The following is a 12,781-nucleotide window of genomic DNA, read 5'->3' on the forward strand; positions in this document are numbered from 1 at the left end:
TGCTGAGGATTTTATTAAAACAAAAAGTTGAGCAGCGTGTATGTACTGGCTCAGCCCCGAGTCTGAAAGATTGTAATTTTCTTTTATGGTGTCTGGCAGGATTTGCAACAGATATTAATGGGAACATAAATAGCGCATGGAAGGTATTGAACAAAACTGTTTAATGCAAGGAGGTTGTACCAGAGGAAAATCTATATGTAGTTTGGATTGATTCATACCTCGGACACAGCCATCCCCTAAAGGAGTTCCCAATTTCTGCGCGCTCCCTCTTTGATTGGCAAACCCTGTAATTAAAACAGATTAGAGCAGTCGGTGTTACTGTTTTAAAAGCGCTTTTTTTCTGCCCGACTGGTGGTGGCTTAGCCGAGTTCAAGGAGGGGAAAAAGTGTGTGCGCTGGGATAGTGTACGGTTTAATGGTACGCATACATAATAAAACATATAATCAAATCATATCTCTCTGTCTATAAACACGCAGAGATCTACGATAATTGCGGCGGGGTGAGAATAAACTATTTAAATGTTGCACAAACGCCAGAACAGCATTAATATCCCATAAAAACAATAATTAAAAAAGGGCAGAAAAAGGCGTCATTTCTCCCAGCCCCTCCGGCCCCTGACCCGGCGGGGAGCGCAGATCTCCCCCCGCTCTAACCCCTCCCTGCTGCCCACCGGCCGCCGTCCCGCAGCCCGGCGACGGCTGCCCGCCTCGTCCCGGCCCGTCCCGGCCCCGGTGCCGGCTGTCAGGGTCCCCACCGGCGGTGATGGATCGCTGCAAACTTTTTTTTGGCGGCGCTGAAATGTTGAAGAGCGGGGGGGAGCCGCCCGTGCGCATGTGCGAAGGTGTCCAAACTGACAATGCTGGAGAGATAGCGAGCCGGGATTGAGAGAAAGGGAGAGTGTGTGTGTGCGGGAGAGGGAGAGGAGAGAGGGAGAAGGGGGAGCGAAAAAGGAGGAAAAGCTCCGGGAGGACAAAAAAAAAAAAGCCCCCCCCCCCCGCCAACCCCACGCCAGCATCGGCCGCGGGACTGGCAGCATGCGATCCAAAGGCAGGGCGAGGAAGCTGGCCGCAAGTAGGTGCAATACCCCTTTCTCTTGGCTTTTCACCCTCCCTCTCTGCCATGTTGCATAGACATGTCTGATGCGGCGCGGAGCTCGCAGGCAACCTGCAGCATCCATCCCCCCCCCAACCTCCGTCCCTCCACCCGGCCCGGCTGGGCTCCGGGAGCTGGGTTGGGGGGTTGGGGGTGTCCGGCGGCCGGAGCCGGTGCGGGGGCTGCGGGCGGCCGGCGGGAGGTGGGGAAGGAGTTGAGGAAAAGTTCAGTGGCGAGCGCTGGAAGTTGCTGCTGCCGGGGGCTGGAGTGTGTGTGTGTGTGGGGGGGGGTGTCGGGGAATGGGGGGGGGTGCGAGAGGCTCTGGGTCCTATAGTGGGCGCTGTGCGCTGTCGGCAGGGCTGGGGGCCGCGGGCGGGGGGGGGGCGTGTGCGTGTGCACGGAGGGGCAGCCGTAGCTCTGCGGGGGAGGCGGCGAGCCCCGGGCGCAGGTAGCCGGTGCGGAGCTACCGGGGACACCCCCGCCTCCGCGGGTCCTGCTCCGCTTGTGGCACAAAAACTCCCCCCCTCCACCCCACCAAACCGTGCGTGGGGAGCGGCGGCGGAGCGCGGCGCGGGTGGGGCCGTGGGAGCCGCCACGCGTGGCAGGGATGCGGGGGGGGGGGGGGCGGATCGGGAAAGGGGGGGGACACAGTGGGGCGACCGGGCAGCGCGGAGCGGTTCCCGGGCGCGGGCTGCAGTCACCCGCTAAAAGTTGATGTAAATGTTGTAATTTCAGGCGCTTTTCCAGCACTTTTTATACAGTTTGGCCGCCCGAAGGTCTCTGTTCCGCGAGGCGAGGGCTCGGCCGTCCACACGCAAATCCCGATTTATTTAATTATTTGTCTTACGCTCACCCCATCTGTTTCTCCTTTATGATAGGGATCTTTGCTTTTAACTGCTACAGTGTTGGGGCTTCTTTTTTTTTTTTAAATTCCTTTTATTTTATTTTATTTTTTTTATTTTAAAAGAGGGAATCGACAACAAAACTTCGCCAGCTTTCGCGTCCTATTTTAAAAGCAGCTGATGTCTTTATTTTCTCTGACACATCTGGGCGAGTTTCATTTGATATCCGTGGCGATGGCAACTCACATTCCCGAGCGAAAAAAAAAAAAAAGGCAGGCGGAAAAAAAAAAAAAGTCAGATGAAATGTTGCATAAGTTGCGTGACGTAAAAAGCAGATGCTTATTTACTCTTTATTTGTGAAAGGGGAAAAAAAAAAGAGGAGCGTGGAAAAGGGGAAGCGAAAGATCTCTCCGGATCATCATCAGCTTTTCTGTGAACCTTAACAATAACAGCAGCAACCTGCATTTGATTAGGTGATTTTAAAGTGGATAATCCAGCGCCCACAATTTGAAAATAAATATGTTGTTAAATCTCCAGGTTGCCATCCCTACTTTGGAGCTAATTACGGAAAAAACTCGCACGCCCCCGACCAAATCCGTCAGGTTTCCTTGCCTTTTCCTTTGCTTTTCTCGCTGCGCAGCGATGCAGGGGCTGCTCCTGCTCCAGCTCCGCGGGCGAGCTCCGACCGTCTGCAAAGTTTCTGCTCTGGGCTGCAGCAACAGCAGCACTTCCCCCCCCAAGACAGATGCCTTCCATTAAATAATCCTTCTGTTACAATCCGCTCATAAAGGAAATCATATTTAAAAAGCTAGGAATTTTTTTGGTGTGTGTATTTCGAAAGGCTTTTCTCCCCCCGCCCCCGAAGAGCGTCTCGGTTTCATAGCAAGTGGAAGGAGGGTTGGAGGCGACCCCTGTAATTCAGTCGTTCGAGAGGAAAAGTTTTCAGCTTTTCAGTTCTTTCTGGCTGGGTTGGGAACAGAAAACATTTTGTAGCCTTCACCCTGTTACGTGGAAAAAGGTATAGATCGGGATCAAGCGCACTTCTTTTATTATTTCACTTTTACTGCTTTGTGCGTGAAAGAAAAATCGCGCCGATTGTCGCGAGTGTCGCCAATACCCAGGAAAGCTTTTTCCTCTTAATTAATGGAGAATACCTGAAGCGCGCATTTTCTTGACCTCAGTGTAAAATTACTAAAATATAATTTTGAGGCTTCGCCCCCCCAAAAAAGAAGAAAAAATAAAAATAAAAATAAAAATTCAGAAGAAACAAAAAGAGCCAAGCGGGGAATAGCTAGTGAATTTTTTTAAATATCCAGCTGTAAAAATAAGGGAAAAGACACGCTGCAGTCTTTCTCCCCGCCACACTTTCCGGAGGCAGCCGGTGAGGAGCGGGGTGCGGGCAGCGGGGCCCGAGGGGGGTATGTGTGCGGGTTCGGGTTGGGGGGCGGGGGTTGCGGGCCCGGCCGCCCACAGCCGCGCTGCACCTTGCGCGGCTATCCGCGCTCCGCGCAGCGCCGGGACAGGCCCCCGGCCCCCCCGGGGCAGCTGCTTTTCCACTCGGGTGGGTTTGTGCCCGCCTGGTGAAACCGTATCCCCGAATAACCCCCGCCCCAGCCCTGCAGCCGGCCCGGGGTAGCCCCCAGCCACCCAGTAGCCTCATAAAGAGACAGAAGGGGATCAGATTAGGGGAACACACGTGAATAAGGAGGCACTTGTTACTTTTACACTTTATCACCACTTTTTTACAGGCAATTTAGTGCAGCCAAGGTAGATCCAGATCCCTCTAACCATCTGAGATAGTAAAATAACACTTTCCTAAGTTTCAGCAGGTTTTCCTGCGCCTGTAATTTGCCTCAGTCTAGTACTTAAAAGGCTTGATTGAAAAACAGAGCTGGCAAGTTTATTTGCCTGTTTAAGACTCTGTCCGGGAATTTGTTTTCGAGCAGGGAAATGTTTGCCATGTCCAGGCTCCCGGCCCTTTCAGCCAGGCTGTTTATTTGCCATCGCTTTACCATTACCTCTGCCTTAGTGCGCCTTTACTGCCGCTGGCACCTTGTGTCAATACCCCCAGCCCCGCCGGGAGAGGGAGGGCGGCAGCGCGGGCGGCCGCCGGCACCGCGCACACCCGCCGGCCCGGCCCGACACCGCCACCGCCACCGCCCCGGCACCGGCACCGGGCACCGGCACCGCCCCGGCACCGGGCACGGCTCGGCCCTGAACAGCACGGCCCGGCCCGGCCCGGTGCATCCCCGGCGCGGCGCTGTCCCCGGGTGGCTTCTGCGCGGCGGCTGCGGGCACGGGCGGCGGCGGCGACGGGCGAGACAATCCCATTATATGCCGGGCACATTTTCACCAGGCACTTCATTAACACTTTTCAGGGGGGAGAGCGTGCGGCGGGCTTTTCGCTCCCTCTTTCTGCCTCTTCTTCTTTTTCTCTTCTTTTTCTCTTCTCTTTTCTTTCTTTCTTTCTTTCTTTCTTTCTTTCTTTCTTTCTTTCTTTCTTTCTTTCTTTCTTTCTTTCTTTCTTTCTTTCTTTCTTTCTTTCTTTCTTTCTTTCTTTCTTCCTTTCTTCCTTTCTTCCTTTCTTCCTTTCTTCCTTCCTTTCTTCCTTCCTTTCTTTCCTTTCTTCCTTCCTTTCTTTCCTTTCTTTCTTTTCTTTCTTTTCTTTCTTTTCTTTCTTTTCTTTCTCTCTTTCTCTCTTTCTTTTCTTTCTTTCTTTCTCTCTTTCTTTTCTTTCTTTCTTTCTCTCTTTCTTTCTTTCTTTCTCTCTTTCTTTCTTTCTCTCTTTCTCTCTTTCTTTCTTTCTTTCTCTCTTTCTCTCTCTCTTTCTCTCTTTCTCTCTCTTTCTTTCTTTCTTTCTTTCTCTCTCTCTTTCTCTCTTTCTCTCTCTTTCTCTCTCTCTTTCTCTCTCTTTCTTTCTTTCTCTCTTTCTCTCTTTCTCTCTTTCTTTCTTTCTTTCTTTCTCTTTCTTTCTTTCTTTCTTTCTTTCTTTCTTTCTTTCTTTCTTTCTTTCTTTCTCTCTTTCTCTCTTTCTCTCTTTCTCTCCCTTTCTCCCTTTCTCTCTCTTTCTCTCCTTCCTTCCTTCCTTCCTTCCTTCCTTCCTTCCTTCCTTCCTTCCTTCCTTCCTTCCTTCCTTCCTTCCTTCCTGCCTCCCTCCCTCCCTGCCTCCCTCCCTCCCTCCCTCCCTTCCCTTTATTTTCCTTCCTTCCCTTTTTTTTCCTTTCTTTCCTTTCTTTCCCTTTCTCTCTCTCTCTCTCTCTCTTTCTCTTTCTCTCCCATCATCTCTTACTTGGGGCCAACAGTCACCACAGAATTCGTGACCAACGTTCTGGTGCTGCAGTAGCCGATGCTGCCAGGGCTGAGCCCATGGCCGAGCTCCGCGGTGCCTCCCGGCTGTTCCCGGCTGCAGCGGGTCGGCCGTGGTGCAGGGCAGAGAAAGGACACAAAGGAAAAGGACGGTCCGAAAGGCGAGCTCGTTATTAATACAGCCCTGCTTGTAAATGAAAAATGTAACCCTTGTTAATTAACGCTGTTTACATGGGGTACAAGAAACTTCAGAAATATTTCTACAAAGGGGAAGGAACTGTTTACAAAACTCTTTCAAAAGTGTGACATATTGCTGCAGTTCCAGCACTAAAAAGCCAAACACACTTACACGCCTTTGAAGTTGGCTGGCTGAGGTAACATTATTTGACTCGGACTCAGATATTGCTTGTGGGTATAACTAATGGCTTTTACCTAGTTAGTGGGCTGGGAGGGGCGAGGGCCTGGGCGCCGTGGCCATTGGGTCCCTCCGGAGAGCCGGGGCTGGCTCCCCGCCAGCTCTGTACAATGTCAACATTGAATATTTGAATTCCCAGACTCTATTTAACAACTTTCTAAATAAATAAACTCATTGTGTGTCTGTGTTTAAAATTATTTCACCTCTTTCATGAAAGCTACAGCATCTTATTACACCGGCTCTCAGGCTGCTTTTCCCCCTTTTCTTTCCAAACAAACACAAATGGAGCTGAGCATGTTTTTTTTTTCTTTTTTTTTTTTTACTGCCTCATATCTTTCCCCTTCTCACTTTCTGTCTGTCTTCGCGTGAAGCACGAGTGGAAGCTGCTCGGACACCCCACCATGCCCTTAGTGGGATGGCTCTGTGCATGGTGCTATCTAATCGTAACTAAAACCAAAGCCAGGTTCACCAAGTCGGTTAAATATTAATCATTTCTAAAAGGAGGCCCATGTGAGTGCCATTGCTGCAGCGGTGCCCTGTACATACTCAATCATTTTGGCTGCTGTACCATAGGCAGGCTCCAGGGACAGCTTTCATTGTTGTTGCCATAAATGGCTATTAGTGTTCATATTCACCTATTCACCTAGTTATTTAAGTGCACGTAAGTGTCTATGTGTCTGTGCTTACCGTATACGTGTGCGTACATGTGCGTTCATAACATACTTTTCTGTTTATGCCACGCAGATATATATATGTGCGTATCTATATACGTATAAAATACCTAATATATGTGCGCACATACAGAGAGAAAAGCAGGTAAATACATTTGATATCTGCAATTGCAATTAATGTGTATACTGGTTTAGAGGGGGACTGTGGTGTGCATAGGCTCCTGGGGTGCTTGCAGCCTGTGCACCTAGGTCTGCACACCCACACGGGCTCTGAAATGTTGTGGATGCCTATAGGGAACGCAGACAAAGTTGATCTACAGGAGCCTATATGTTGTTCCCTGCGGTGCTTCCTGTATGCACTGATTGTGTATTTCTATTGGGGGTATTAATTGTAAAATATTTATTGACTTGACATGTAAGTAAAGGTGCTTGGACAGAGAAGGTATTTCTGGCTGTCCTGGGGAGCACAGCTCCTCCATGACGCCATCTAAGCTGCTGAAGAAGAAAGTGGAATGAATTTTGTATCCGGACAGGTATGTGGTGCAGGAGGATAGAGGAAAACATCGGTGGCTGCTCCAGCTCACTGGAGGGTGGATGAGGAAAGGGCACTGGGGAAGCAGATGGAGTTTTATAAATCTCAGCTAATGAAGCCCTGTCCACAGAAATTGCCTTGCTTTGCTGTAAACCACTTTCTTAACAGATGTACTTTAACTTTGGAAGGACTTGTTCGGACACTTAGGTTTCCAACCAAGAATTTGTGATATTTGTTTATTTAAAATTTAACTAGGTTTGCTGCCATTTTTGGAGCAACTCAGTGCTCTTTTGCCGTAATTTAATACAATCAGTTTTACATCTTTTCAGTTTAGTTAGGCAAGGAGTGGCTTATGAAAAGCAGAAAGAGGTGTAATCCCACATGGTTTTCAAACTAGCAGATACAAGTGTTGTATTATTCAGTAGACAGAGCTACAACTGGACAAATGCAGATTAGAAATACACTTTACATTTTAAGTAGCGAAGATATTTAACCAGTAAAACAATTTACTGAGAGCTGGGTGGATTTCAACATCACTGGAATTCCTTTGTCTTAATTAAGGTTGGCTGTTTTTCTAAAAAGATATGAGCTAATCCAAACAGGAATTAATTTAGGGAATTCCTGTAGCCTGTGTTATACAGGGGGGCAGACCAGACCACTCTTCCTGGTTTTATAATCTATCCACCTAGTTAAAGCAGTGCAGTTTCATATGGAGACCTAGACTCAAGGCTGGGATCACAGGAATGCACTTAAAAAACTAAATGGCTGTTAAAAAAAATGGGTTCAGCTCAGACAACGCAGAACCAATGTCTGGCTCAAGGTCTTTTCCATCAATACTGCTGCTTACCTGTACCTCAGGCGTCCCCAGAGCCGTGCCAAGCTCGGGGGTGCCCTGTCCCTGAGTTTCAGAGCAAAGGCTCCCGGGTGGGTTATGCAAAGGTGGGAAGGAGGGATAGGGTGTACGCACTGGGGTGAGGATATAGAGAAGGGGGTCTGGGGCCACAGAGGTTCGATTACTGCTCTGCAACGGCTTTCCAGTGTGTTCCTGCCACGTTAATGCACAATCGGTTACCGCTGCAGTTCTTAACACCCAGTCCAGGAACAAGACTAGACCAGTATATATCATGATATGGACCAATAAACATCAGAAAGCACTTCCAGGGCCCCCTTTGCTGCAGGGGCAGCTGGAGGGAGGTGTTTGCTGGCAGATAAACTCAGTGAAGAAACAGTGAGGTGGGGAAAGGGATGGGTGTAAAGGAGAAGCTAAGGAAAAGAGGAGGATCAACCCTGCCTGATCATTCACTGACTTTACGCTCCCTCCCTTTTGTTTGCATTTCGAGGCTATAGCGAGGCATTGCCTTCTCCAGTGCTGCTGGAAGAAAAGGCAGCCACAGAACTGTGTGGGAGGAGGGAAGCTAGCCTGCAATGAATATTGTATTTGGTGCTAAATATGTAACAAAGAGAAAGAAATGTGAGCTAATCCAGCAATAGGAGCTGGGAAGTGAAATACAATTCTTTTTATTTCAGGGTTTAATATTGTGGTCTGTTTCAGTGAAGCATTATCTTTTAAACTAGGATATATGCAACGACATAAAACCCCACTACCTTAAGGGAATGTCAAAGTTTGATCTACAAAATAAAGGAAATTCAAAGTTAAGGCTGAAATGTACCACATGGCCTCCAAGTCCCAGAAACAACAGGAGGCAAGGAAGTAGCTAAAGGTATGGGCTGTGCTTTAAAACGAGTCCAGCAGCAACCAAGCTGCCAGTGCTCACTGCAGATACACAGCGCGGTCTGAGCTGGGATTTGTATGGACTAGAGAGGCTGGCTCAACAAGATCTGCGATGATCTCAAGTCTTTTTGGAAATCTTGACTGATCTGTGATGAGCACGAGAGTTTTATGGCGGAAGGATTTGCGGGTCTGGGCTTAATTTATGCAACAGAAACACCCCGTCCCCTTTGGCACCAACAGTTTTTGTTTACAAAATCTTACATTGGAGCAAAATTTTGGTTCAGAAAAGAGATATACCCAAGTCACAGCTTTATTCCTTTTCTGAAGGTTTGCTTGTACGTCTGAATGGGTGCACTACTTTTTAGGCCTGTTTAAACTCTAAAAACTAAATTTAAATTGCCTGTAAAATAATCCGTAGCATGGAAACTGCCACACAACCGTACCCTTGCTCTCTGACCCAAACCCATATTCCGTTGCAAAGCAGTGTGCTGCTCTGTTTCGTGATTACAGTAAGTTAGAAACCAGAAGAGCAAGACTTGTATGAATAGGTTATTTTTGGCAATTGCATCACCAATTATGTATAAAATTTCAAAAAATATGAGTTCTGCCAGTTTGATCTCTGAGAGGGCTACAGAAAATGAAAGCTTTGAGACTGTTGTAACATCATACTATTTTGTCTATTAGATATCATTAGATTACCAGAATACTGAGACCTTCGTATCAACCAATCTAACAAAAATTTCCCAGGTGGTTTAAATTAAAAAATTAGCCATAAATATATTTTGTATAATGCAATTTATTATGGATGTTTATTGTGTGCAGTGGGAAAATGTTTGGTTTCAGATGATCTTACTGTATAACATGTGCCCTACTGAAATTGTTTATACTGCGGCAGCCTGCAAAGGCCCCAGTCTAATTCTGAGACCGTCCGGGCTACATGCTCTGAAAGCCACAAGAAGGCAGAACCTTTCCCCTGGAAAGCCAAGGAGGCAACAGCATCTTGTATGGGACACGTGCAATAAAACAACTTGGCAGTGAGGGAAGAGCTGAATGGTAGAGAAAACTGGAGTGCAATGTTGTTTTGTAGGGAAAATGGGATTAAAATGATACCAGCTCCCAGCAGGTCCTGTTGTACCGGGATGGGAGTCTCACCTGCGTCCAAGGGATGTTTTGCCTCCCACATCCCATGTTTTATCAAGCCTCCTCTTATCTCATCCGGGTTTGGCGAGCAAAGCTCTGTACTGACATCGACCTGTGACTCCAGATTTGCCCATCTGCAGCGGAGAGCGGGGACTAACCTAGCCCTAAGGACCTAGGGGTCCTTGTGGTGGACACGTCCACCCTCTGCTGGAATGCTGCAACAGCGAGCCGATGGCTTCAGAAAAAAATCTCCTGCCCTTTCTCCTGTTCTTTTGCACAAAGTCCACATGCTGGCAAGGGTGAAATCATTCCTCGGTTTTTAAAAAAAACCTCAAAAACCTTCCCCCCGGCCCCGTCCTCAAGCTCCTTCACACATGTATTAACACCAAACTGGCAAAGCCAATGGAAAAGGATTTTGCATTTTGGCAGCGGAGCTGGCTCAGCGCTTGCCGCGGGCCTGATCCCAAACCCACTGGAGCTGAAGGAGCTCGTACCGACTTCAACGGGCTTTGGATCGGATCTGGCCCGGAGGAATCCGCCTCCCTTCGTCCTTGGGGGGTGGTGTTTATCAGCAGCTTTTGCTCTGCGGTGAGCCCCAACATGCAACGTTGTAACGGATACCTGGATTTACATCAGTGTAAGTGAATTAGGTTGGCCCTATAATCTGGCCTCATTTAAGAGTCATTTTAGCCATTACGATGAAATATGAACGCCGCTGATGGGGGGACTGCGGTGACTTCGCATACTTGTTTCCCGCTGTGCCCCATCCATTCCCCGTGCTCTCCATCTCTCCCCTGCGTCGAGGGCGGCTGGGGGCTTCAGTGGGCGCTTGGGGGGTGCGGGAGGGGTCCAGCACCCTTGGCTTGCACTGCAGGGCACTGCGTCCCAAGGACTGAGGTTCTCCCAGTAGCCTGAATTTTTACCTTCTAAACAAATAGCGTTGCTCATGAAAGTACCCGGTGGCTCTAGTAAGAGCTCCGTTCAGTGCCTCCTGATTTCATCTCAGACGAACAGAAGGTGTGTGAGAGACGAGCACTGACCGCTGGAAAAAAGTCACCCCAAACATGTCTAAAGCATGGCTTGAGTCACCGGTAGGGCTTATATTTTTGATTTAAAAACTATTTGACATTTACAACGTTTGACAGAAGTGATTAACCTTTCCTTCTTGAAAACTTTTTGTGATTTGAACTTACTGTAGCACATTTTATTTACTTGCACTTTAGTGAGGAATCAAGCAATGCTTTTTGCGAGTTTTTATCTTTCCCATTCTCTTTGTGGCTCCATATAAAGGGAGAAAAGGAAACATGTTTTTTGAAAGAATTTTGAAGTGATGTTTCTATTTTACTTTTTTTAGGCTCTTGATGTATTTTTGGCTGCAGGGACTGGCATGGAATATTGGTCTAAGAATACACAACATCGAAAAGCAAAGGGATATCAGCTGTGTCTGAGTTAACAGCACTGCTTTATACCTTTGCTGTTTCGTTGTTACTGTATCACGAAAATGCTAATTCACATCAATAATGAAGACTTGTTAATTGTACAAGGTAAACAGTATTATATCTTTGGTCTGGCTCTTTCAGTTCAAATAGTCAGCAATATCTGAGTACTCACTACCTGCCTGTGTAAGTGTATTAGGCATTAATGCTCTGCCTGAATAATTACTGTCCAGCAGTTTGTGGTACGTGGTGTGGTGGAAGATACCAGATAAAGCCAAGGTAACTGAGAAACGAAGAAACGATGCACTAGGTCACTCCAGACGATGCATGTCGGAGAGATCTGAGGGAATAAAACTGTGTAGTGTCTTTAATATCAGTGACCACCCTCAGAATGAGAGAAAAGGTGAAATTATCTGTGCTGAACCAATGCCCTGAGTGAAAACTGAACTGAGACTGAGCCAGAAGGGGTGGCACAGAGCTTCCCAACCGGTGCTTTCACCAAGCTGAAGGATCAGCCATGGACCAAACCCAGAAGATTTATTTCCAATCTGACATTATTATTTATTGTGACTTGAATTAAACCAGTGACCGCAGAACCCAGCTGGGACTGGATGCCTATTGTGCTGAGCTCTGTGCAAACACGGGCAGCCCGCACAGAGTTTAGGCCCTAAGAAATGCAGATTAAACTTTGGGTCTGATGCCCTACATATGCAATTACAGCATCGTTGGAGGCAGTAATAAAATCCCGAGGAGAAATGGATGCTTTGAGGAAAATCCACGGAGTCGGGACTGCGGAGTGTTAGGCTTTCCGCTTGCACATGGGTAGATGTGCTTCAGCTTTAATCCCATCAGACCTCTCCGTCTGCCAGCAAATGGTCCCCCCGGCTCCATTCTAAATGACCCTATTATTTTTGGCTGTGTCCGTAACCTTGGGTGATCAAGCTGCATTAAGCTATGAGTATCCTTGCAGCATCGCCCACTTGCTTTCAAAGAAAATAGCTCTGAGATTCACTGGGAAGGAAGAGGGCAATACCGGCAGATAATCCAGCCCTATAAAATCTGCAGGCTGTGGTTCCAGCCTGCTTTCCGCCCCGGTGCTGCAAGAGGGATGCGAACAGTATGGCTGGCAAGTGCCAGCAATCAAGAAAGCCTCCAATCCTATAAGGTTTATTAAAGCTCTTTTTAAGTCCGTGCCAATAAAAAGGGTCCATGCAACCTCTGAGTGAGACTTCATAAGCTCAGTTTTATGTTTGGATGATTTGGAGCCAAACCGTCATGGAGTTCACGTAGAGAAATACCCCATGGAGCATCACAGACTGCGAGGAAAATATATTGAGGAAAGAGAGGACTGATAATTTTATGGCTTTCCTTGAAGTTAGGCAGTAAAATGGCTTTATTTAGCTATTTCCTAACTTCTGATTGCGATTTTGTTACCCGTGCAACGGTTCTAGATATAATATTTTGTAAATAAGGGGAAATGTTAGAAGTCAAGGCGCTACGGTTTTGTGTACGGCGTGTGGACCTGCTGCAGGAAGCAGTGCCATGCACTCCTAGTTCCCAAAATGTGTGATTTTTGGATCAGGCCGGGCGGGACATGGCAGTGGCACTCAGCTCT

General features: G+C 47.7%; 1 protein-coding gene across 8 annotated transcripts in view; it reads left to right on the forward strand.

The window, feature by feature from the left end:
• The first annotated feature begins 864 nt into the window (after positions 1 to 864).
• MECOM (MDS1 and EVI1 complex locus) overlaps positions 865 to 12,781 on the forward strand; it is a 350,717-nt gene continuing 338,800 nt past the window's right edge. For all 8 annotated transcript variants that reach the window (XM_074591441.1, XM_074591443.1, XM_074591448.1 and 5 more), the window contains exon 1: positions 865 to 1,071. In XM_074591441.1, coding sequence (XP_074447542.1) covers positions 1,035 to 1,071 — 37 coding nt within the window. In that variant the 5' untranslated portion in view covers positions 865 to 1,034. The remainder of the gene's footprint in view (positions 1,072 to 12,781) is intronic.

This window comes from Larus michahellis, chromosome 6 (assembly GCF_964199755.1).
Source record: "Larus michahellis chromosome 6, bLarMic1.1, whole genome shotgun sequence".
Classification (NCBI taxonomy): Eukaryota; Metazoa; Chordata; class Aves; order Charadriiformes; family Laridae; genus Larus; species Larus michahellis.